The sequence below is a fragment of the Tenrec ecaudatus genome, chromosome 12 (assembly GCF_050624435.1).
Source record: "Tenrec ecaudatus isolate mTenEca1 chromosome 12, mTenEca1.hap1, whole genome shotgun sequence".
NCBI classification, from domain to species: domain Eukaryota; kingdom Metazoa; phylum Chordata; class Mammalia; order Afrosoricida; family Tenrecidae; genus Tenrec; species Tenrec ecaudatus.
The window spans coordinates 119,906,983-119,934,309 of record NC_134541.1 but is presented as its reverse complement, the minus strand read 5'-3'; the positions used below and the strand labels follow the sequence as shown (position 1 = coordinate 119,934,309).

General features: G+C 43.5%; 1 protein-coding gene across 2 annotated transcripts in view; it reads right to left on the bottom strand.

Annotated features, from left to right (window-relative positions):
• PRKCB (protein kinase C beta) overlaps positions 1-27,327 on the bottom strand; it is a 437,527-nt gene that overhangs the window by 136,530 nt on the left and 273,670 nt on the right. For both annotated transcript variants that reach the window (XM_075564623.1, XM_075564622.1), the window contains exons 6-7: positions 20,996-21,152; positions 18,574-18,708 (exon numbers count right to left, since the gene is read on the bottom strand). In XM_075564623.1, coding sequence (XP_075420738.1) covers positions 18,574-18,708; positions 20,996-21,152 — 292 coding nt within the window. The remainder of the gene's footprint in view (positions 1-18,573; positions 18,709-20,995; positions 21,153-27,327) is intronic.

Genomic DNA, 27,327 nt, shown 5'->3' with positions numbered 1-27,327 from the left:
TCAATCAGGTCATAGTCAACAATGCCTCTGTGTGGGCATGGCTTTCTCCTGAGGATTCTGAGAACTTCTGTCTTCCCCCTGGAGGCTGGACACACACTCGCTGCTTCACCTTCCTGTTGACACGTCACATGGAGTCATGCTGATGGCAGCCAGAGCCCAGGAGATGCTTCCCCACCACTGGATCTACAAGACTTTCCACCCACTGGCCTATGATCTTCTTGCATTCGGCATCATTGCATGTGTTACATGAGTCTGAACAGGAATTTATAGACTGGTATCAGACTAAATGAGTTACTATCAGACTTATGGACTTGATCTGAACTGGGCTGAGATGTTTTCTTAATATACAATTACTCTTTGATATAAAGGTTTTTAAAAAATCATTTTATTGGGGCTCATACAGCTCTTATCACATTCCATACATCCATCCATTGTGTCAAGCACATTTATACATTTGTTGCCACCATCATTTTCAAAATATTTTCTTTCTGCTTGAGTCCTCGGTATTGGCTCCTCATTTTTTTCCCTCCCTCCCCCACCCTCCTTCCCTTGTAAAACTTTGATTATTTATAAATTTGTTTTTATGTCTTACACTGACCACTGTCTCCCTTCACTCACTTTTCTGTTGTCCATCCCCCTGGGAGGGGATTTTATGTAGGTCATTGTGATCAGGTCCTCCTTTCTCCACCCACCTTCCCCTTCTCCTGTTATCGCTACTCTCATGATTGGTCCTGAGGGATTTATCTGTCCTGGATTCCCTATGTTTATAGCTCTTATCTGTACCCATGTACATGCCCTGGTCTACCCAGATTTGTAAGGTAGAACTGGGGTCATGATTGTGGGGAGGAGGAAGCATTAAAGAACTAGTTGTGTGTTTCATCGGTGCTATACTGCACCCGACTGGCTTGTGTTTTCCTAGTGACCTGTCTCTAAGGGGATGTCCAATTGTCTACAGATGGGCTTTGGGCCTCCACTCCATGCTCTCCCTTATTCACATTGATATGATTTTTTTTTGTTCTGGGTCTATAAAGCTCCTTCTTATCATATATGAGTGTCCCTGGATTTGTTTCTCTAGTCAACCCAGACTAACGCATAGCCTAACATGCCAGGTATCAGAAAGAATATCTCCTGGGGTTTTAAAGGCTTGTCTTCAAAACAGCAGCCATCTGAGGCATCAACTAAGTCCACATGGAAGAGGCACACTAGCATGTCTGATCTAAAAATTATAAATAATAAAATCCAAATCTATATAAGGGGAACAGTATCGGCACTTAAATTCTGAACACCTGGTTTGCAGAAGGCTATGGGTGACAGTGCAAGCCAAACATCCATTTGCAGGGTCCCCACATTAAGCCTGTGGTGAACCTTCTGTGACCACAGGTCAGGGATGTGAATCACCTTGCCATCAAACCAAAAATATTGTAAAGTTGGCTATGGGAGATGTAGTTAAATTAAAATGTAACACCTTATCATTTGAACTCCCTTAAGACCCATTTTTAAATTATTCCTCTTTTTAATATCCTCCACTTTCCTTTTGATTGAAGTTTTTCTCTGTTTTTATTTTGTCACTGCCATTGATTTTGTTGTGTTTTGGATGATTTTCTGGATATGAAATCCAGAGACAGTAACTAGATTAATAAGTATTTCAGGACACGGGAGGTAATGGGAAGCTAAGAACAATGAGAACAGGAAAGGAGACAATGAACTCCCCCTATCTAAAATCGAGGGATGGGGGGAAAGGGGTCACTAGACTGAGTAATTGGGAGAGAGGAGTGCAGAAGAACAAAGGCATAAATCTGACCTGAACAATTACAACTTTGTCAGTAGATTCCCCCCACCCCTATGATGCAGGCTGGACCTGACCTGAGTGTGGTAGCAATTGTACATTCTTTTGGACATAGTTGAAATTTGGAATTATACGATATATGTATTAAATCCTAACCGATAATAAAAAGTGGTTAAAAAATGAAAGAAGAAAATGTTCTAACGTTGATGGTGGTGATGATTACACAACTCTTCTTAATTCGATTGAACTATTGATCTGTACGTGGATCAAATGCTAATAAAAATGTCTTTTCTGTGTTCATAGGATGCAATGCTCTCTCTACACACACACGTACACACACAAATCTTTTTAGTTATACTATTCAATTAGTATATGCGTTTACCTACTTTTTGTCTATTAAGTGCTTTCTTATTCTGAAAGAATGCTATTAAATCGCCCACATTCTGACCTTGTTCTCCCACCATTTCCCCCAATCCTAGATCGTAAAGCACTTGGCCTGTTTACAGTGGGAGCTATTCACTCTTTTCGAGTCTTGACATAAATATAGCTTCTTTGGGTAAGAGGCATCAGAAGACCCACAACTAACAAACAACAACAAAACCATATTGTTAAGAATGAGGGAAGTTGGGACAGAGACTCAAAGCCCATCTGTAGACATGGGACATCCCCTCACAGAGGGGTCACAGGGAAGGGATGAGTCAACCAGGACACGGTAAGCAGCGAAGAAACACATAATATTCCTCTGGTTCCTTGAGGTTTCCTCAACCCCCACTATCATGACCCCAGTCCTGCCTTTCACTGCAGCCTAGACGAGAGCATGTACACAGGTACAGATAAGAGATAAAAGCTCATGACACGTGGAATCCAGGAACAGGAATAAGAATCGTGATACCAGAAAGGGAGGGGGAAGGTAAGGAGAGGAGGGGATGAAGAGGGAACTGATCACAATGATCGACACATAACCACATACAAACCCCTTCAGGGGGACGAACAACAGAAACCATGTTAGAAGGGAGACAGCTGTCGGTGTAAGATATGAAAATAGTAATAATTTATCAAGCAGTCACAAGAGTGGGGAGGGAAAAAAGGAGCTGATATCAAGAGCTCAATAGAAAATAAATGTCTAGAAAAGAATGATGGTAAAATATGTACAAATATGCTTCATACAATTGATGTATGGATTGTTACAAGAGTTGTAAGAGCCCCCAATCAAATGTTCCTTAGATAGAGCTATAGATTAGATATAGAGATTAGATAGATAGATAGATAGATAGATAGATAGATAGATATTTAGAGAGATAGAGAGATAGTCAGTCTTTCATTTGAGGGTTGTTTTTGTTTTTCCTGACCAGTACCAGCAACATAACTGCATGGCCCCAGGCAAATGTGTTTGAAAGTAGATTACCCCTGCCATGACCAGGCTGAGGGGGCAGTCTTTGCCCCTCTCAGGGGACTTGCCTGGCTCTTCCTAACGATTTACGGGCACAGCAACTAGGGCAGCCCTGTTGTAAGCCTTACCATCAAGTAGCCGAGGTCTTAAAAGCCCCAGACCCAATCCTGTGGGCTTTGCTCATCTGCAGTTATGTATGCATCCCAGTCAAGGTCTTAGCCACATGGCCAGGAGTCCTTTGGACACCATTATGGCCGCGCACTGAGAGTCTCCCTCATCCTGATGAGTTATCGGTACTTAATAAAGGAGTCGCTAGAAAATGTTGGTGGGAGAAAGATGGGGCTTTCTGCTCCTGTGGTGATGTAATGGGCTGGAAACGGAAAGATCTGCTCCTCTGTGAGGAAAAGGTGAGGCTTTCTACTCTGCAGAGATTTATCATCTTGGAAACCCACAAGAGCAGTTCTACCCTGTCCTATAGGGCGGCGCTGTATGTCAGAATTAGCTAGATGACAGGGAGAAAGAACTACAGTCTTGGAAACCCACAGGGGCAGTTCTGCTCTGTCAAGGTCACTGTGAGTCAGAATCTATTCCATGGTAGTTAGTTGAGCTTTTTTCAGAAAGTTTTGAATTTGGAGGGATTTCCACCCTGCAAACCCATAACACCACTACCTATTGATTTACCTGTTCTCCATCCTGACATCCTGATACCCAGCTGTGTTTAGATGACCATGGGTTTCACTTCACGATGCTATTTGCAGGTGCAGTGAACTCTCCCATGTGGCTCATCTCGCCCAAGTCTCTAACTCTCACCAAACAAGCTTTCCCTGAGTTGGTCTCCTAAGAAGGTGGGGAAAGATACTGATAGGATTCACCTGTGAGTAATTCAAACAAGCCTCCCTGGAGTGTCATCCTGCTGTGTGTAAAATTAGCCCTCTGAGAAGCAGGAGGAGGGATCTCATTACCAGCAAGAGCCAGGAGTAGAGAGCATCCTCTGGACCTGAGATCCCTGTGCAGTAAACTTCCTGGATTCAGAAAAGGAGCAAGAGCAAAACCAGGAGACAGAGCGTGGACCAGGGATGGACTTCCCAACCTCTGGAGAAAGTACAGCTGAGTGCTTTTGTGCAGGAGGCTGGCTTGGGGAGTGGGAGGCCTCTGGGCACTTAATTGGGGCAGTTGGACTTGCTGACACAGTGTAGCACACTAGAGTGAGCTGCCTCTGGACTCATAATTCAGGGAGCTGGGTTTGCTGATCCACAGAGCTTAAGCTGAATGCTTTCAGGTCTAGACTTATAGCAAAGCAATATGTCCTTGAGCATTTATTAGAGAACTTGACAGCACTTTTTAACGTGTCCTGATAGACCACTCAAACCTCAGTTTCTCAGTGGCTTTACAATGGGATAACTTCCTGAATCAACCCTTGAATCATGAATTTTGTGTGTGAGTTCTGTTAGCCACTGCAATGGATATGAGAGCCTAGAGAGAGTAGAGAATATTAGTTGAGACACGACACTATATTCCTCTGCAGATGCTGCAGTTTCCCTGGATAACCTCATGCTCGCTCTGAGCTTCAGTTTTGCTCATCTGCAAACTGAAATAATTGTGCCTCCCACCCCACCCCCCACCCCTAGGATCCTGATGAGGTGAACACATGATGATGCATATGTGGCGGCTGGCCTCTAGCAAGTGTCCTAGAAATACCATGATTATCACCACGACAGACATTAGCAGTATGGTCATGACTTTAGTTTGTTTCTTGACTAGAGATGTCTCTCTTTAGGTTGAGAATGGGGTGACAGTGAGGGGGAAAAGGCGCCTTCTAATGACATTAGAATCCATTTTAGATTCAAAGATACTTCATCATCCAAATTTCACATTTTCATCACAACTCTACTTATGCAGCTTCTAACTCTACTTATGCAGCTTCTAAAAATAAAGGTTGATGTGATTCGAAGCCAAGATGACAACGCGAGCTTCTAGATCTCCACATTTTACACTTAATTTTCTTCTCTCAAGTTTACATAGAAATTACCAAAATAAATATGAAACTAAGGGAACATCTGTATCTTTCCTGGAAAACCAGAAGGGTGCTATTCATTCATCGGGGATTTCCAGAAATTTCCACAGATTCAAATGATGGTAAGAAAATACAATGCCTTTGCCCAACTTCATGTGTTGGGTGATATCTTTGTGCATTTTGTTAAATCGGTGTATTGTTATCAATATAATGTTTCTCATTGAATTATCTTTTTTATAAGAAATTCACTTGAAAGGCTACTTTGGAGATACCTTTCTTGAAAGTCAGTATCATTTGCTATAAATAGAATGCAAATCTTAATAAATAATGTGGGAAAAAACCAAAGTGATGCAAGTCCAGGTAGATGGAGTTATTTACCAAGTGCTCTTAGCCTAAATTGTGCCTCTTCTCCTCCCCACCATATAAAACTAGGTGGTCAGCAAACAAACAAAAAATCAGTTGCTTTCTAGGCTCAGGTATCAGGCGTCAAAGACCCGGAACAAAAATCATATCATTGTGAATGAGGGAGAGTGTGGAGAGGAGATCCAAAGCTCATCTGCAGGCAACTGGACAGCCCTTTACAAAAGGGTTGTGGGGAGGAGACAAGCCAGTCAGGGTGCAGTGTAGAGATGATGAAATATACAACTTTCCTCTAGTTCTTTAATGCTTCCTTCTCCCCACTACCATGACCCCAATTCTACCTTACAAATCTGGCTAGACCAGAACATGTACACTGGTACAAATAAGAGCTGGAAACACAAGGAATTCACGACTGATAAACCCCTCAGGACCAATACTGAGAGTAGCCATACCAGGAGGGTAGGGGAGAGGTGGGAGGAGATAGGGGGAACCGATCACAATGATCTACCCACAACCCCCTCCTGGGGGAGATGGACAACAGAAAAGTGAGTGAAGGGAGACGTCAGTGTAAGACATGAAAAAATAATAATACTTTATAAATTATCAAGGGCTCATGAGGGAGGAAGGGTGGGGGAGGAAGGGGAAAAATAAGAAGCTAATACCAAGAGCTCAAGTAGAAGAAAATTTTTTAAAATGATGATTGCAACAAATGTATAAATGTGCTTGTCACAATGGATGGATGGATGGATTTTTTTTCTAGTTTTTTTTATTATTTTTTTTTCTCCTAGCCCTAGCCCGGATGGATGGATTATGATAAGAGCTGTACAAGCCCCCAATAAAATTAGTTTTTTTTTTATCGGTTGCCTAATTCTGCTCCACGGGGTTTGCAGTGGTTGATTTCTTTTCGTTGGGTGCCACCTATATCCACTGCCACCCAAGTGATTGCAGCTCACAGCATCCTAGAGAGCAGAGTGGGACTGCTAGCTCTGAGGGTTTCCAGGACTGCAAGTATTTATGGGAACCACCAGTGCCCTCCCTCTCCCTAACAGCAGCAGAGGGATTTTGTATTAGTGCCTCAATTCTGAGCAGAAGGTCTGGGGAAGGCAAACAAGGTGTTCTGACTCCTAGAGACCCTATGGGACCGAGCAGAACGAACCCTTTGGATTTCTGAGGCTGGACATGTTTATAGGAGCAAAATGCCTCGTGTTTCTGCCACAGAGAAGCTGCTGGGTTCAGTCAATGAGGTGACAGTGAGCTTGACTTGAGAGTTTGAGATCGCTTACAACGGGAGCCCTAAAGCCATTGAACCCCCGCATAGATTCAGTCTCCATTGAGTTCTTTTTGACCACTGACCAGCGATGTAAAAAGCTTTGTGTAGTATGTTTGCAGCAACTCCCTGGCCAGCCCAGGGAGGGATAGTCCGACCCTTAGGAAGTTGCCGGCGTGTTCCCTTCATGGAAATGGGGGAGGGGGTGGTACTGGGGCCGCAAGGTCATGAGTCACACCCTGACCAAGAAGGTTGAGGGGACCCGGAATGATCTGGTACACGTTCTAATCTGCGATTGCAGTTTCAATCAAGGTCCTGTTCCACTTCTGTAGTCTCACCGGTAATGAATTGATCTGCCGCCAATCCTGATTTTGTGACAAATCTTCCTTCCCCCCCCCCCCCCCTGATTAATAATCTTGTCATGGCTGTGAATCCTCTGGACACCATTAGGGCTTCCTGCTGTTGATCTCTCTCACTCTAATGATTGATCCGTGTCTCCATAAGACGTACTGGAACGTGGGGTCCCCTTTTCCTCTGGGAGGGCTCTATGAGTCAGGCTGCTGGCCCAAAAGGGAGCAGTTGGAACCCTCCAGCTGCTGACTTCTGCTCCTGTAGATCTTTCCCAGCTTGGACCCACAGTGCAGTTGCACTCTGTCGGACAAGGTCACACTGTCCCATCGCATTGCTATGAGTGAGAACAGACTTGAAGGCACTGAGTGTGGCTGGGCGGCTGGTCCCCGTAGCGTAGGCTGAAGAAGCCTGGTAGCAGAGTGAGTTAGGCACTGGGTGAGGTCAGTTGTCCTACTCTGTCCCAGAGGGGCACCAGGAGCCACGAATGACTTGATGGCAGTGGATGTGAGTTTGGTTTGAGAACAGTCTGATCCTCTGACCTTGCTGTTAACAGCTCAGTGCTCAACCCCCTGCATGGCCAGAGTTCCCCTCCCTGGGTGGTAGAAACAGTTAAGGCATTTGCCTGAAAGTTTTAAGTCCACTCAGATGTACCTCAGAGGGGTGTGGGGGGAAAGGCCTACTAATCGACTTCTGAAAACATGATCATTTAAAAACCCTATGGTGCACAGTTACATTGTGACATGCACAGGGCTACCGTGACCCCTCAGCAAAGAGCAGGTGTGAAAGGCATGCTAAGGATGAGCAGCAGGCTCCAAGACTTCCTCCGTCAGGTCCCCCAGAGAACTGAAGGAGCACTGACAACGGAATAGCTCTCTCAGCGTGCAATTCAATATTATTTATGCCTCAACCATTCACTATCTAAACTGGTTTCAGTTCCTACCCTTTGGAAAATACAGATAAAGAGAGATTGATCAGCTGATCATCAGTAAATGAGAACCTTAAAAGAACCTCTGGAACAACCTTGGGTCAGATCACCTGGAATGGGAACGGGAACGGGAACAGACGAGAGCCACCAATTCCCATTTCCATTTAGGACGTGCCAGCCCTTAGGGGAGGCAGGCAGAAAGGCTCAGCCCAGGGTGCACTCCCTGCAGCCAGCATGCTCCACGGTGCATGAAGGGTGAAACCATGTCAGAGTCAGAGTGCATTGCTGTCAGTTAAAAAAGAGGCGCAGGACTACCCGCAGTCTTGAGATGCACAAGTTGACATGGGTAAAATGCTCCCTCCACTGAACAGTGGAGTTCCCTCCAGTTTGGTCCACCCCAGGTATCTACAGGGGAAACTTCCCTGCTCTAGGCAAACAGACTTCCAGGAAGTACTCAAGATTCCTTCCTCCCTTCACCTGCGCCGGAACAAGAGCACAAGGGCACTCATTTCAGTGTTCATTCTCCTCTAAGGAAGAGCAATTAGAAATAATAAAGTATACCAGAAAACCTCAGTTACCCAAATAAAGAAAAATAATGAGGACTCAAATAAGTGCCTCTCAATAGACAGACTGTTGCCAAAAGGGAAAATTCTAGAAAATATCTAGTTCATTCTTTCAATGAGATTCAAAAAGTTAACGCATCTGTGGAATACAAACAATATGAGATTAGGAAAGATTGCTTCCAGAGGCAAACGGCCATTACCGAACTTTAAAATCCATCGGAGACAGTGGGCAGTAGAATGAATAATTCAGATGATAGTGGATTATAAAATAAACTTGTGAAAATTTTCTAACAGTATCCTTGAGAATTACTATATTTACTAGAGTTGAACTGCATGTTTTATATGCCCATGAAAATGCGTAGTACTAAAATGAAAATACGATGCAAATGTTTTCTGAGCATGTCAACAAAGATCTAGTATGGTCTTTCTTATATAAAGAGTTCTTGTAAATCAATAAAAAGCTAGGCCAAGGATAGGATATAGTCATTATAAATATAAATAAGAATATGCACATAAAATATTCAGTATTATAAAGAATATGCACATAAAACATGTAATCTATCAATCATATCCTTAAAATTTATAATACCAGAGATTTGCAGGTTTGGATTAAATGAAAAATCTCACACAACATTGGTGTGAATGTAAATTCACAGGAAAAACATGCAAGGCGTTTGGCAAATACGCTAATATATATTTTTCAAAGTTTTCAATCCCAAGCCTATGAATGTTAGGAAATAAAGCACCAAGGTTTTGCTATAAGGATGAAAACTGAAAAATTACTTACATAGAAAAATATGGACACAATTTATATAAGAATGTGATTCCAGGCACACTTCACAGATGTTACCGTTTCAGAGTCACACCACCACAATAAAGTAGATATTACAATGTTCTTGGTTTCTCAGTGCATATAAAAGTTATGTTTACCAAGGGCTCATGTAGAAAGCAAATGTTTTGACAATGATGATGGCAACAAATTTACAAATGTGTGTGACACAATGCATGGATGGATGTATGGATTGTGATAAGAGTTGTATGAGCCCCCAATAAAATGATTTTTTTTAAGTTATGGTTAATCTATGCTGGTCTATAAAGTGTGTGATAGCATTACAAAAAAGTCTGAAATATTAAATATTAAGTCTGACGCAGAGACACAAAGTGAGCATATCCTGTTGGGAAAATGGTGCCCAGAGATGTGTTCGACGCAGGGTTGTTACTAACTTTAACTATGGAAACACTGAAATCTTCAAAGCACAATAAAAGCAAGTGTGCTTGTCTAGAAATTGAGGCAAATTCACTGAATGGACTACACGCAGCTCTTAAAAATGGTGTTGGACAAGATTCCAGACTTAAGGAAGTGTTATATGTTCTTATTAGCTAAAAACTACAGGTTACAGAATAATAGACAGAAAGAGTAAGATTTCATTTTTGTTTCACAAATACACAGAGAATAAAACTAAGTAGTGTCAATAGTGATGATCTGTGGGTCATGAGATGCTGCATAATAGTTGATGTTTGCATATTTACAGTTTTAAAATAATTCCTCACATGAATAATAATTACTAACATTCATTCTGTTGGTGCATACTACTTAACAGACCCTGGGCACTTGTACTAACCACCTTACTATTAACATACATCACTTCAAACAAATTGGAAGTAGAAATATCCTATGACTTGACAATTGCACTACTTGATATGACTCCTAGGGGAAGAAATGCCACACAGCAAAAAGACTGACATAACCTAAATATCCATCAGTGGAAGAATTGCTAAGCAAACGATGACACGCACGTGCAGTGGAATACTGTGCAATGCTAAGGAATGAAGATGCATCGGAGAACACCTCCTAACACGGATGGCCTGCAGGACATTCTGCTGTGCGAAATAAGTTGTCACAAAAGGACACATATTGAATGCGATCACTAATATAAAAAGCCAAGAAAAGGTTGCAACATAAAAAGAAACATTCCTTGAAGATGACCAGAGGTGGAAGGGGAAGAGACGTCATTGACACAAATTAATTTGGCTAAAGAGGAAGATAATATTATCGTTTTTTTTTTTTGATGGAGAGGAATGCACTGAGAGGAACACAATAGTTACAAGCAACCGAAGTAAATTCTGCACCCCTGAACTCAGGGTGATCTGCAGCCTTCAGTCGGGAGAAAGACGAGGTTTTCTACTCCTATAAAGGGTTATAGTCGTGCAACTGTACATGGGCAGTTCTACTCTGCCCTATAGGGTCGCCATGAGACAGAATTGACTCGATGGTACTGAGTTTGTGGTGTATCACTTTCAGTATGGCTTACAACTCAAAGTAAAAATAGAAACAAACTCCTCACAACTTGACCCCTAAGTAGCATCATGATAAGTAGAGATAAAATTGAAGTGGTCAGGGATTTTTGTCTTGCTTGGATCCACAATCAATGCTTACAGAAGCTGTAGTCAAGAGATCAAATGATGTATTAAATCTGTTGTACAAGACCTCTTAAAAGTGCTGAAAAGCAAGCAGGTAACTTTGAGGACTAAGGGGCACCTGACCCAAGCCGTGATCTTTTCAGTCACCTCCTATGCACATGAAACTTGGACGTTGAATAAGTAATTCCAAAGACGCCTCGATGCATTTGAATTATATGGTGCTGGCAAAGGGTCTTCAAAACGTCATGGACTGCCAAAAGAATAAACAAATCTGACTTGGAAGACCTGCTCCCAGAAAGCTCCTTGGAAGCAAGGATGGCAACACTTTATCTCATGAACTCTGGACATGTTTCCAGGAGAGACCAGTCCCTGGAGAAGGAGATCGTGCTTGGTAAAGTAGAGGGGCAATGAAAAATAAAGGGGAGGGGGGCTCTTGACAAGATAAATTGATACGGTGGCTGCAAGAGTGGGCTGGAACATAAAAACAATTGTGAGGATGGCACAGGGTCGCGTGGCTTGGTTCTGTCACACATAGAGTTGCTTGAGTTGGATCCAGCGTGACAGCACCTAGTAATGACAACAGGGGCCATCGTGTAAGTTGAAGCTGCTGGGTGAGCTTCCCGGTAGTCACTCAGTATAAAGAGCGAATGGACGGCTCCTTAACAAGGTAAAAGTGTAGGTCAAGAGCACTTAGATAACGTTATGTTGGTATATTAAATTTTGAAAACAAGTCTTGAAGAGCTGTGTAGAGCATAACATTGCTTCAAAATATATGACAAGTCATTAGAAATAAAATTCCCCAAAGTGATTTTTACTTAAGAAACACCATACGGCTAGGTCAGCACAATAAACAAAAAACACGAAGAGCTAAATTAATATTATAAGAATGTGGAATTAATAGCCATTGAAATCTATACCTTATAAATAGTCATTTTAAAATACCCAAAGTTCCACTGAGTGATGCTGTCCTGTAAGAGATGGTAGACCTTCCCCTGCATGCTTTACAGGGGGGAGTAGAAAGCCTCATCTTTCTCCCTCAGAGCCGCTGGGTATTTCGAACTTCTGACCTTGCATATTGCAGCCCAATGCCTAACCACTACATCACCAGAGTTCCTTCAAATACTTTTAATATAATACTTAATATAATATATAAAACAGTTAATGTAATACTTTTCACAAAATGTGAGCACAAAATGTGTACTAACATACAGCATGACTAAGCTAAATAAAAGAATGAAAAAAGAAAAGAAAGAAAAAACACAGGTCATATTCTCTGATTATAACATACTTTACGCTTAATATTAATAACCATTTAAATGAGCAGAGAGAGGCTCAGAAACCCTCCTGGATAAATAGCATGCTGAAGAGAGAATTTTTAAAAATCCAACAGATGACCTAGAATGACCAACAGAGGCCTGGGCGTAATATTTCAGAATTTAGAGGACATGCTTGTTTCCTCAAAAGCTTGTTCGTTGTTTTACAAGAGTGAAGGAAAGAATAAAATTAAATTGAACAAAATATTCCGCTGGGGAAAAAAATTCAGCTGAGATTCTAAGACAACACGCTCTCAGAAGAGAGGAGTCATGAGACTGATAACACAAATTCCAGAGGTAACTCTGAAGAAACAAAAGGGCGGCGATACAACAGATGCACCAGTGGAAAAACAGAATAAAAGTAAAGAGTGAGCCTAAATACCCCAAATTAGTGACAAAGAATTGACAGCAGATACAGAACTGGCAGCTAAGAGCCTGGTGCGGTGTTGGGCTGACAGCACATCTGGGAGCATTTACAGCTGGGTCTACTGTTTCTGCTACATCATTCTCCTTTGGAGCACAAGAGCACAGCAGAAGAGTCTGTCTCCCGTCCACTTGGAGAAACTGAGTCTCAGAGAAGAGACACAAGATCACACACACAATGTTAAGGCAAATCTTGCTATAGGAATCCAGATTCTGAAAAATTTTTTTTAAAGAATCCAAATTCTGTGTTGGTCCTAAATCTGAAGAGGACTTTTAGAAGCAACATAAGAAGAAGGTATTTATTTTGGAAAAGTTCCTTCCCAACTATTATTTCATCGACTTCAGAACTCTCCCAAGATGTAGCTGAGGATGCTAACATTGTTCCTGATAAACGGAATCATGCCTGCTGAGGTGTAGTACAGCAAGGTAAAGTCAAAAAGCCTTCAGCTGGTGGCAAGAGCCCAGGTCAAACCCAGCTGTCTGACTTCTAGCCTTCCGCCAGCCACTGTACCTATACACAGAATGTGATGTGTTAGGCACCTGAACTGCCATCAAGAACACCTGGATTCAAATCCCAGCACTGTTATTTATGAGCTGTGTGTCTGAACACATTGCTTATCTCCTTTGATTCTAGGGAATGGTGCTTCCTTGTGAAGTGCCATGACAAATCACTGCTAACTAGGAGGAGCCTCTGAAGAAACTCCGACATCGAAAGCCCTGTGGGGCACCCTGCTATTCTGACATCCATAGGGTGACCAAGAGTCAGACTTGACTGGGTGGCATCTGGCTTTGGTTGGTTGAACTGTAGTAATAACCGACTTAATTCTGATAACCTGCCTCTTATCTCTAAGCTCCCCTTCCTTGCCCCTCACCGTTTGTATCAGGGGAGGAGATAAGAGGGACATCACCCCAGGAAGAAGGATGTGAAATTGGGTTGACCCTACAGGGCAGCGTGGGAAAAGAGATGCTCCTTTGTGGCCTGGGAACACCCTGGGTAGAAAAGAGGCAAACAGGGGGTCAGGGGGAGGCAGGCTCTGTCATGGAGATTGAGGGAGGAGGGGGAAGGAGGAGAGAAAGCAAAGGGGCTTCCCCCCCACTCTGCTTGTGGTGTTCCAAAGGACAATATTATCACAGTAGTAATAGAGGAAGAGGGGAAACGGAGGAGGAAGTCAGAGCCCCAGCTTCTGCGAAGGGCCTCAGAAGTGAGGCGTGACCACAGTGATGAGTGGAACGTGGTCTCGGTTGGGGCCAAGGCTCAGGGGCTGGGCATTGTGTGAAGGGACCTGGCAGCTGGAGGCAGGAGGCCATGCTCAGACTCTACCCAGCTTGATGCCCAGGCTAACTGGGAGCAGTCCCTCTCAGGGGTCACTAGTTCAAGGACCAGCCAAGCCCATCAACGCGGCAGCAGTCAGTGAGGAGCTGAAACGGAAGGGCGCTTCTCCTCAGCCACAACAAAGTGAAAAATGGATAGATCGGTTGCATAAAATTAAAAAGCCGGGTTTTTTGTATACCTATCACCTCTGTCCTTCGTTGTAGACCGTGTGGCGTGTATGTCACAGTGATGCTGGAAGCTATTTTCAAATACCCACAGGATCACCCGTGGTGGACAGGTTTCAGTACAGCTTCCAGACTGAGCAGCCCAGGAACTAGTGAGGTCCTTCTGAGCAGAACAAATGAATCCACTGGCCTCAAACCTGCCAAGCATCATGGAAATGCCACAGGACTGGACGATATTTGCTTGACTTGTGCATGGTCGTCGTGAGTCAGAGCCAGCTTGCTGGGCCCCGGCTCAAGCTGGGTTCTCCAGGGAAGTAAAACCAGTGCAACTGAGATCTGCATCTCCATGGAGACACGGATACTTTAAAAATGGGCAGCCTCTCCCTTCCTTGTCATCTGTTCTTCGTCTGGACGCGCTGTGGAAACCTGTTCCCTTTGGTGACTCTACGGGGATTTAAAGTGCCAGGGACATAGCTGTCAACATCATAGCAACACAACAAGCCACCGCAGAAGGACAAGCTGACAGACAAGTGGTGCGTTTTGTTCTGTGATACACAGGATCACCGAGTAGGAACGGACTCCACAGCACCGAGCCGCAACCAATACATCTATGATTCTGTGTGACACCTGGAACGTGTTTATTTAGCCTGGGGCCTGGCATCGAGTAAGAGACAACAAGTGCTAGCTATTGTTATTACAGTAATTACTATGTTCTCTCGGGTCTCACTTGTCCCTCTGGGATCATGAGTTCTTTCTCTTTAACCCCTTTCGGCTTGATTTAAAGAGGCAGAATCACACTCCCTGTGAGTGGGTGATGTTGGGCGCCTGCAAAGCCAAATCATACACATGTTGGAAACATTATCCAAATCTTGGAAATAGGGCCCAAAAATGATTGTGTGACTTGAAAAAAATATATATTTTGTTGCATTTTAGGAGAAAGTTTTCACAGCAAATAAGGTTCTTCTTTGATGGTTTTTATACCAATTATCCTGCGGCATTGCTTACCAGTTCCACCATTGTCAGCATTTCCATTCTGATTGTTCTTTTCCCCTTGATCTAGCTTCCCTGCCTTCTCTTTGCGTCGGAGTCATTGTTGACTGTTCAGTTTCCTATAGCTAACTGTTTAAGGGAGCTGTCACTCACCGGTGTTCTTCTTTACTTTCCTTATAGTCAGTCCATTATTCTGCAGAAAGGTACCCTACAGAAACATCTTCAATTCCAAGATGAAAAAGTATCTTAGGGTGACAGTCTCCGGGGGTCCTGTAGTTTCTATCAATTTGGTAAATCTAGTCATTCTTATGAATTGGAATTTCGTTCTACATTCTCTCTCTCTCTCTCTCTCTCTCTCTCTCTCTCTCTCTCTCTCTCTCTCTCTCTCTCTCTCTCTCTCTCTCTCTCTCTGTTGCATCCCTGGTCAGAACAGTCTGGAATGGAAGCTGGCTACCAACTAGTTCTTCTGGTTTCAGGTTAGAAGAAGCCATGGTTCGCGTTAAGCAATAATTGCACGGCCTGCTCTATTCTGTACATCTCTGATATTCCTCATTCTCTTTTGCTCCATGTGAGAACAATAGTCGTAATGTGGATGGCTACTTGCAACCTTTTAAGACCCCAGAGGCTGACTCCCCAAACTCTGACGTAGAACGTGATCTTTGTGAACTGCGTGATGCCAGTTGACTAAGACGTTCCATTAGACTTTGATCCTGGAAGCCAAGCTGTTTCCGTTATTGTAGCTAGAAAAATGCAGTTAGACTCAGGTACTTTCCTTAATGCAGTCTCTATGAAACTTTGATAACTTGCTACATTGCTCAAAAGCACACAGCTTAGATGTGGGTGTTACCTGAAAGGTGACATGCCCACTGCAGAGGGTCTTCTCTTAATAACCTGTTAGGATTAAGAGTCAGGCCCTGTTATCTAGTATGTCAACAAAGACAGCTTGAGACTGGCCTAAGAGTGAAAGCACCTTATTACTCTGTTTGCTTGTTCATGGTCAACAGCGGTTTCCTATGGTTATCCTGAGACCTGAAGTAACGTAAAAACATCTGTCCATCTGTGACTCCCCAAAGTGCAAATGCCAAAGGTAGATGCTCTCTGGGTATCTGATTCCAAACAGAACAGCACAAAGACAATCTATTGGCCCTGTTGCGGTCTCTCTTCTAAATAAAAACTTCTCTTTCTCCCTCTGACTTGGAATGGGTAAACTGGCTGCAGAATAAAATACCTGCATTTCAGGTGGCAGTCTCAAGTCTTTTCGCCCAGAAAACCAAGTTGGTTAGTTTAACTAAATCTTGGAAACCTCTGTAACCATGCACCCCCTCCCCAGGTGGTTTGTTATATATGTGGATATGGTTATATGTGTATGTATATATGTATATATATATTCCCGTGTATATAGGGGCATCTTTAGGCATACATATATACTTTTATGTGTGCTGCATATATATGTAAACATATATACATACGCTTAGAGATGTACCTATATATACGAGATTTTATTTATTATGCCTTCCTATACACATATATGCATCTATAAACCAAAACCCAAACTCACTGCCATCAAGCTGATTTAGACTCCTGGTGACGCTGTAGAATAGAATAGCATCGCCTCTTTGGGTTTCTGAGACTTTACAGGAACATTTTCATCTGTCTCCCAAGTAGCAATTGGTGAGTTCAAACTGCCGACCTTGCAGTTAGCAGCTCAATGTTTAGCCCACTGTGCTACTAGGGCTCCTTTATGTATCCATGTCTATCTATGGAACCACAAACATGCTTTTTGGTCGCTTTTACTACTGTGAAATCGTATGTGATAGCATTGACTGAAATGGGCCCTTTCGCTGTGTACCTGTCGGTGCCTTTACTTATCTTGGTCAGTTGTGCTGGCTGCCCTGTATTTGGACTGCTTTTCTCATCAGTCTTTGAAACTCACCGGGGTGGTTCTACCCTGTCCTGCAGGATCAATAAGAGTCGCATTGACCCAATGGCAGCAAGTTTGTTTTTGCTTTGTCTCTCATCACCAAAAGTCCTAAGGCCTACTATCTAGAACATGATTGCCCCTCCAGCACCCATTCCTGGTAGCCACCAAAGAATTTTGCTTCCTGTATGTATATCTATGCTTGATGTTGTATAATAGTGGGACTATATAATATTTGTCTTTTTGTGATTCACTTGTTTTGCCCTGCATAATGCCTTTTAGATTCCTCTCTGTAATGTTTCTTGGGCTCCTCGTTATTTGTTCATTATAAAAACAAAAACCAAACTCACTGCCATTGAGTTGATGTGGACTCATAGAGATCCTGCAGGACAAGGTAGACCTGCCCGGTGAGTTTCTGAGATGATAGCCTTTATCGTAGCAGAAAGCCCCATCTTTCTCCCAAGAAATGGTCAGTGGTTTCCAACTGCTGACCTTGCACTTAGCAGCGGCGTGAGATATGGATACATTGTTCTGCATATGGAGATCCTTTTTGCCAGCACCGTTTATTAAAGAGACCCTTTCTTGCCCACGGAATGAATTTTGACCTTTGTAAAGATCAGCTGCCCATAGACGGGTAGATTTACTGCTGGGTCCTCAATTCTGTTCTGGTAGTTGATGTGTCTGCCGCGGAACTAGTACCAGCCATGCTGTTTCAATTATCATGGTTCTACAGTGAGTTTTGAAATGTGGAGGTGTTAGGCCTCTTCCTTCATCCTTCAATGTTACTTTAGCTACTTGAGGTCTCCTTCCTTTCCAAGTATAACTGGAGATGAGTTTTTGCATTTCATTAAAAAATATTGTTGGGATTTGGGTTGGATTGGCATTATATCAGGAAAGGAGGTTGAATTTTATGGAAATTTAAAAAATGGTATTTCCCCACACATTTTGAAACCCTCTCATATGTACCAAGGCTCAAAGAGTTTGCACTTTTCTAATCTAAAGGTTATGGTTCGAAACCATCCACAGGCAGAAGAAAGGCCAAGGAAACTGTAGCAATGTTGCTCTGTAACACATGAGCTTACCCAGTGTAGCCATTTCTCCTGACTTTTCAAGAGAAAGTAAACATGCAGGCTTTTATGAGAACGTCTTGATTTTTAAACTACATATTGACTGTTGTTATTTGGGTCAGAAGGCCAAAAAAAAAAAAAACACGTCTAGAAGACAGGGCCAACCTACAGTGATCAGTTGGTAATTCTTTTCAGTATTAAACTTTTAGAAGAGCTGGAAAACCTTTTTTGATTCCACTTTTGGTGGATCAAGCTATATTGTAGCTCACAAAGCAAAATCCATCTTACCAGCCATCCACACCAGCTTTCTGTAGTTCAGAAATCCCAAATGACAATGATCCCATGAAGTCATTCCTGCTGGTTAGATCCCAGTCCCAAATCTCTACAGACAGCCTTCTGTCTTTGTCCGATTCCTTCAGCTGACTGCAGAGAGAAAAATGAGACGTATTTGTAGAGATTTCTCAAACAGATGAAATGTGCATGAGGATAAGATTCAGAGGTAGGAATATGGAAGAGTCATAGACGATCAATCGCAAGAATCACAGTAAGCTTCTCTCCCAGGTTAGCTCCCCTGAGAGAGAGAGCTTCTCCGGTGTAACAGCTTATGGCCTAAAAGGTAGAGAACCTGGGTCAGTTCTTGGTTTTTTATTATTGTTTCAATAAATCATTTTATTGGGGGCTCTAACAGCTCTTATAACAATCCTTACATCCATTGTATGAAGCACATTTGTACATATGTTACCATCACCATTTCTGAAATGTTTTCTTTCTACTTGAGCCCTTGATATCAGCTCTTATTTTTCCTTCTCGGCCCTCCCACCCTCGTGAACCCTTGATAATTTACAAATTAATTTTATTTTCATATCTTACACTGCCCGCTGTCTCCCTTCACCGTGTTTTTGTGGTTCATCCCCCTAGCATGGGGGCAGGGGGTTGTTCGTTGATCATTGCAGTAAGTTCCCACTTTCTCCCCTCTCCACCCCCACCACCTTCCCCCTACCCTTATGGTATCGCAACTCTCATTATTGTTGCTGGGTTCCGTGTGTTGAGAGCTTATTTGTACCAATGTGCATGCTCCGGTCTGCAGAATTTGTGATGTAAAACTGGGGTCATGATAGTGGTGGAGAGGAACCATTAAAGAACTAGAGGAATGTTGTGTATTTCATCAGTGCTGTACTGCACCCTGGCTGGCTCGTCCCTTCCTTGTGACCCTTCTGTGAGGAGATGTCCAATTGTCTACAGAAGGACCTTTGGGTCTCCATTCTGACACCCTCATTCAAGATGGTTGTCTGTTTTGGGTCTTCTGATGCGCCTGATTCCTGAGCCCATTGACACCTCATGATCACACAGGTTGGTGTGCTTTGTCCATGTGGGCTTTGTTGCTTTCCTGCTAAATGGATGCTTGTTTAACTTCAAGCCTTTAAGACCTAGACGCTTTATCTTATAAAAGCTGGGCACCATCAGCTTTCTTCAAGACATTAGCTTAGGCACCCATTTTGTCTTTAGTGATCGTGTCGGAAAGGTGAGCATCACAGAAAGCCAGGTTATTAGAACAACGTGTTCTTGCATTGAGAGAGGACTTGAGTAGAGGCCTGGGCCAGTTCTTAAGGAGACAGTTCTAACAGTTCCACTTCTGCTGTCTGTGTCTCCATAGGATTCATAGTGGTGTTCAGGAAGTCTAATAGATACAACAGTTACATGATATGCAGATATCAATGATAGATTGTGTGAGAACTTGTGTGTATAACAGTAAGGACTTCAAGTCCCTGGTGGTGCAAATGGCCTCTAACCAAAAGGCTGGAAGTTCAAATCAACCCATAGGTATCTCAGAAGGAAGGTCTACTCTGAAAAACCAGCCATTGAATCCTCTGGAACACAGCACTACTCTAACCCGGAGTTGGAGTCAACTGGTCTGTAGCCATCCACATTGTTGAGGGTGAAGCTGCTATAGGGGAGCATTTGTCTTTTCTGAGGCGTGGCCCTCGGTGGGGCTGAGATGACCCTACTTTTGCCCCAACAGGGGAAAGAAAGCATGGGGTTACCACAAAGCACCATTCTCTTTTGCAGTGGCAAAAGCATGACTTCTGGAGTCAGACTGCCCGAGTTGAAGCCTACTCTCCCCCAAATTTACGATGGGACTTTGGGCAGGCTACTTAGCTTCTGTGACGGTACCATGAGGACACTCAAGCCAATGAAGCCTTAATCATCTCACAGAGTGCTTGCTAAGCACAATATATGCTCAATGAGCAGTAGCTGCTACTATGTACACCTGATGGCTTCGATGCGTCTTTGAAGCAGGGCCAGGGATGCCCGTCCATAGAAACTGGTGGAGAGCTCCCAGAAGGCTGCAGGCACAGCAGCACCCATAGGCTCATCCCCCAGGCAGGCTATCACACCTCTGGATTTTGCCTCATTTTTAATGAGACCCCTAAGTTCTCCAGCAGCTTGCTTTCCCATCACAACATCCTCACTTTCCCCCATCCCCCAGGCTCCTGCACATCACAGCCATCCTCAGCTCTGTGTTTCAAAACAGCATCCAATGTTTATTTGACTCCCAGTGGGAAAATGCAGGTCATGGAGGGAAAAATAGGAGGAGGGAAGGGACAGAAACAAATTCAGAGAAAAAACAAACAAACAGGAATTCCCCAATCTCAGTTGACCCAGCCCTAACAGCCACCACCCATTCTGAGCTAGAATACTTTTAACTTACAATTTAAATGTCTCGTTCCACTCAGGGTTGAGGGAGCACTTGATGGTTTTGGTCTTCTGCTTGCTCTCGCTTTTGGGATCAGGAATCAGTTTCAGCTTCACGTAAGGATCGGACAAGCCGTTGGGGTCCATAGGGACGAGGTTTTTAGCATCTCTTACTGAAAAGGAAAACCAGTGTCAGCATTAATGAGAAAGATGAGGCATTCTACTCTCCCAGATGCATTACCTCAGAACCCCCCGGGGCGGTTCTACTCTGCCCTACAGAGTCGCTGTGGGTCTGAATTAACTTGATGGCAGCGAGTTCGGGGTGAGTGGTAGCTCCAGAATAATGGTTCTCAACCTGTGAGTCGCAACCCCTTTGGGGATCAAACAACCCCTTCACAGGGGTCGCCCGATTCATAGCAGTAGCAAAATTACAGTTAAGAAGAAGCAACGAAAATCATTTTATGGTTGGGGGTCACCACAACATGAGGAACTGCATTAAAGGCTCGCGGAATTAGGAAGGTTGAGAACCACTGCTCTAGACCCTATAAAGGGCTGATGGTATTAGGCTTGCATTAACAGGAATTTGAAATTACTAATAGTTAAGATGGTGTCCTGGTGGTGTAGTGGTTATGAGGCGGGTTGCTATCAGCAAGGTCAGAGGTTCACAGCCAGCAGCCGCTGTGCAGGAGGAAAAAGGGGCTTTCGGATCCCGTTAAAAGTTATCGTCTCAGAAACTCACAGGGGCATTCTAACCTGTCCTATAAGGCCACTATGAGTTAGCATCGACTCTATGGAAATGAATGAGAATAGCTAGGGAGCATATTTATCAAGACCGGGCGCAGTGAGGGTTACAAAATGGGCTGCTAATAAGAGGTGCAGCAGTTTGAAACCAGCAGCCACTTCACAGGAGAAAGACCAGGCTTTCTACTCTCATAAGGAGTTACAAGCTTGGAAGCCCAAGGGGCAGTTCTACCCTGTGCTATAGGACCAACATGAGTCAGCATCAACTCAATGGCAATTATTAATAACTAAAACTATTAATACAACAAGTGTATTTGTCATAGCCCACACCAGACAGATGAATGAATCAACAAAGGGCATGTGCATAGACACAGGACAGACACTGAGCAACTAAAAGAATCAAGTAGTCACATAAGTAACATAACACTGAGAATTATGCAGAAGGAAGGAAATCAGGGTAGGTGGAAGGAGGAATCAGCGTCTTAAGTTTGCAGTCACAGAACTAGGAAATATAAACTAATCTATTGTGAAAGCAGAATGCTCAAGCTATAGATCATTATCACTGATGTCACACACAAGTAAAATTTTGTCGAAGATCATCCAACGGTTGCAGCAAGCAGTACATTGACAGAGAGCTGCCGGAGGTTCAGGCCAGATTCAGAAGAGGATGTGGAACAAGGGAACATTGCTGGCATCAGACGGATCTTGGCTCAAAGCAGAGAATATCAGAAAGATGTTTACTTGTGTATCATTGACTATGTAGAGACATTCTACTGTGTGGGCCATGATAAACTGTGGATGACCTTGAGAAAAATGGGAATTCCAGAATACTTCATTGTGCTCATTCGGAACTTGTACATGGAGAAAGAGGCAGTTGTATGAACAGAACAAAGGAGTTCTGCATGATTCAAAATCAGGAGGGTGTGTATCGGGGCGTTCTCCTCTCGCCATACTTGTTCAACCTAGGTGCTGAACATCCAAGAATCTGGATTATATGAAGGACAGTGTGGGTCAGGATTGGAGGAAGGCTTCTGAACAGATGACAAAACCTTGCTTGCTGAAAATAAGAAGGAATTGAAGCACTTGCTGAGGAAGAACAAGGATTGTAGCCTTCAGTATGGATTAGGAAGACCAGAATCCTCACAATTGGACCAATAGGTACCATCATGGTAAATGGTGAAAGGTTGAAGTGGTCAAGGATTTTGTCTTACTTAGATCCACAATCAATGTTCATGGAAGCAGCAGTCAAGAGATCAAAAGACGTATTGCATTAGGTGCATCTGTTGCACATGACCCCTTTAGATTATTGAAAAGCAAGGGTGTGACCTTGAGGAATAAGGTGCACCTGACTGAAGCCATGGTATTCTCCATTGCAACACATGCATATGAACGTGGGAACATGAATGAGGAAGACCAGAGAGGAATCAATGCATTTGAATTGTGGTGCTAGAGAAGAGTATCACATGTACCATGGACTGCTAGAAGGACAAACAGATCTGGATTGGTAAAAGTAAGGCCAGAGAGCTTCTTAGAAGCAAGGGTGGCAAGACTTTGCCTTAAATACTTTGGACATATTGTCAGGAGAGACCAGTCCCTGGAGAAGGACGTCATGCTTGATAAAGTGGACAGGAGGCAAAAAAAAAAAAAAAAAGGCCCTTAATGGGATGGATGGGCACAGTGGCTGCATCAATGGGCTCAGGCATAGGAACAATTGTGAGGATGGCACAGAACCGTGCATTGTTTCACTCTGCTGTGCACAGGGTTGCTATGGGTCAGAGCTGACTCCAAGACACCTAACAACAACACCATTGTGAAAAAGAGGAAGCAGGTGGTTGCCTACAGGGCTGTCGAGAGGAGAGATTCTAAGAGGGCCTGTGTGAGTCTGGGTACATTAGAGAAACAAATCCACAGAGACTCATGTATAAGAGAATTTTATATTAAGGGTAAGTGTGCATCAAGAAAACATCCCAACCCAGTGCTGCCCAAGCCCACAAGTCCAACATTAGCCCATATGTCCAACACCAATCCACAAAGTCATCCTCCATCTCACAAAACACACATAATGATGCCGACTGAAGGAGGAAAGCCGAGTCAGTGAATGTGTAAGCATCTCAGCGTGGGCAGGGGTCTCCACAAGGCTGCTCCAGCACCCAGGACTGAATTGGGGTAGGTTCATGTGGCTTCTCCTCAGGGATGTCTTGCAGGAAGTGAGCCTTCCCAGCTGAAGCAGGGAACTGGCTAAGGCAGCTGCACCCTGGTCCAACCATCAGAAAGAAAGAGACCCGAGAACTAGAAAGGCAAGGCTCTCTGAGCCATTTACCCCTCCGCCCTTCAATTAACCCCACATGTGTTTATTGGCCAGGTTGGAGAAAATGCAGTGCTGGGGGGTGTGGGGAGGTCATTAGCATTCTTCTAAAGGTTTCCTAATTCTAATACTCAGAGTGGAATTAATAATTAGAATCAAATCATTTGAAAATAATGGTTTGGGTTTGTTTTTTATAAAGATGATCACGATTTCTTAAGCTACCCATCCCATGCATTTTCCTAAGAGGATTATCTCCAACTGTTGCTTTCTCATTTCCTGTGCCTTCCAAGGAAAAGAGCATACGCGGTGTCTAGGCCAGGATCTCAGAATGGCACACTGATCGCATACTGAGCTGCATATAAACATGATTAGAGACACCCTCGAGCGCCAGAAACATGTCTGTCTGGTTGAGTGGCAAGACATATGCAAACGGAAACAGCTCATCTCTCTGCACTCTGGGAAGAGTCTCCCCCCTCCCTTGCTTAAAAAGTGAGCAATCATCGGGAAAACGGTTTTCTATTCTAAGTTTGTAACTTCACAGCTCTTCCCAAATGCTCCACACAGAGCACAGGCTGTGCTGTGACCTTACTTTACTACCGGCAGGATGGCTAATGACTTAAGAACCACCTCTCCTTGAACATCGAGTGTCTCTCCATTCCTAAGTGAATCATGGCTCCACCTTGCCCTTGACCTTGCCTTTTTTTTCCTTCTGTCCTTTCAGGTCCATCCTCTACCAAGGGGATTAAGAAATGTCTGTGGGAAGTGTGGGTTAGGGTTTATCCGGGATCAGTCTCAGAGAGCTTTGGTAACAAAACCACTGTAGCAGGAGTGGTTGACACTAGTTTTAGGCTAAGATCCAACTGTCTGGCCCTCCTGAAGCTTTTCAAAGTAGATTCATATTTCCCAGCAGCAAGAGAGCCACCTATCTATCAAAGAAGCAAACCTTTCTCGACCAGAATTGGAGAGAATGACTTTAGTTTGGGGTGATTTGAAAAAAATATATTTTTGATAAATGTTTATTTCCTATCTCTGTTGAAATTCAGCCAACCCAGATGGTACAGAATGCTTCACACAAAAAGAAATAGCATTTTTCCCTCTGGTGGATGTTTGTTAAATGTACATAAGAAAAGTCTCACAATCCGACAAGCACTGCTCGCTGTGGGCATGAAGGTGGATATTGGGGGGGAAGGCATCATGCTCCTTTGTTTAAGAAAGGGGTTTGAGGAGATCAGCGGCTCCATTGATGAAACCTGGACCTGGACCATGGAATGGAGAATAGTACTGGAGTGAGATCGCATGTCCTGATTGACGCAGTTATGTATTCCACACACCTAGGAAAATTGTCTTTGTTCTACGAAACTGCATGCTGGAGACAGGATAAGTTGCAACCTGATTAACCTATTCTAAGAAGACTCAGAGAACATCTAACTGTGTATATTTATACGGAAAGAATTAGAAACTAAATGGGAAACTTATAAAGAAGCGATGAATCAGATCGAGTATATTAATATGTCTAGCACTATTCTTGCAACTTTTTTGTAATTTTGAGACTAAAAAAAAGGTGTTTGCTTAAGAAAGGCCCTCTGAATCTGGAAAAGAATGGGAACAATAAATATATTTTTACAAGGGTAAGTGAAAAGTATTGTATTTGTTCCAAACAAAACCTGTTTAACCATGCCTCTGTAATTCTCAGATGTCGGTATACAAGTTTTCGCTGTAATACTCTTGTCTCTGTCTCACTAGGCTCACTTCCGCGGGGATCAGCTGGACCAGGACAATTCAAAGCAGGGAGCTCAGCTCGAGGGTTATGGCTCCTGTTTTCTTAGAGTCCCAAGGCGCCATCTCAACGGATTGCTTCAGAAGACACAGGATGAACACAGGGGGTTGAAGAAAATGGAAAGCTACAATGGTGAGGGACAAGTCAGGAAAGTTTGTGGCCAGGAGTTTTACTTTGCTGTTGTTGTTTGTTTTTTTTCCATCATAACAACGTACCTGCTTATTTTGCAAGGGTATCAAGGGGTGTCCAACAAAAATTTCACTGGGAAACCTTCTCTCATGCACCACACAGCTCTGATCTTTCCCTTCAGAACTGCTTTTCTTTCTCCCAAGCTCAAACAAACATTGAGAAGGCACGGGACATGATTCAAATATACCACGGCTGCCCAAACTGCATAGTCAAAGAGCTGTTTAAATTGAAGAGTGGAGAATTTTTTTTGAGAAGATATTCAAAGCCAAACCCTACTGCCATCTGAGTCAAGTCTGACACCGAATGACCCTAGTATAGGGTTTCTGACACTTTACAGGTGAAAACAGCCTCATCTTTCTCCCATGGAATGGCTAGTGGGTTTGAACCACTGACCTTGCAGTCAGCTGTCCAAAACTTACCTGACAGTACCACCAGGGCTCTTTTGGGTTTGAGAGACAGAAATACTGCCTTCAGATGTGTATACACATAAATGACTGACTCAGGATGATCCTAGAGATTGTTTGGACACCATCTCCAGGGACAAAGCATTCAGCACATGCCCTTGGGCCAAACCAAGGGTGGATGGAGACAGAGCAAACCAGAGGGGGAAATTGTAGCACTATCAATCTGTTTTGGGGATTCTACCCCACCACTTTCCCTCTAATCCTTCTGGTTTGCTGCCAGTTTGCTGACCTGGGGCTTTGGTCAACCCTCCCCAAAGCCTTCACCACCCTACCACATCCTCCTAAGCTAATATTTCTTTAGCCCTTTATTCTATAATCTACCCACCTAGATTTGTACCCCCTTTAATTCCAGTTGTTCTTACCTCTTGGCTTTGAAGAAGCCCTGGTGGCCTCGTGGGTAAACATTGGACTGGGATCTGCATGGTTGGCAGTTCGAACCACCAGTCACTCCTCTGGAGAAAGATGGGGTTTTCTTCTCCCTTAAACAGGTATAGCCTCAGAAACCCAGAAGAGCAGTTCCTCCCTGCCCCTATAGGATCACTATGAGTCTGCATAGACTCAATGCCAGTGAATTATTGTTGTTGTTTGGAAGGAGCCCTAGTGGCATAGTGGTTATGAGTTGGGCTGCTAATTACAAGGTCAGGAGTTCAAAACCACCAGTCACTCTGTGGAAGAAAGAAGGGTCTTTCTATTTCTACTCCTGTAAAGAGTTGCAGTCTCAGAAACTCACTTGGGCAGTTCTACCCTGTCCTATAGGGTCACAGTGAGTTGGCATCAACTCGATGGCAGTGAGTTTGATTTTCATTTTTTAACCCTCAGATATCCCTCAGAATTCCCATCCCAGACAGTGCCCTTAACTTGCTGTCCACTAC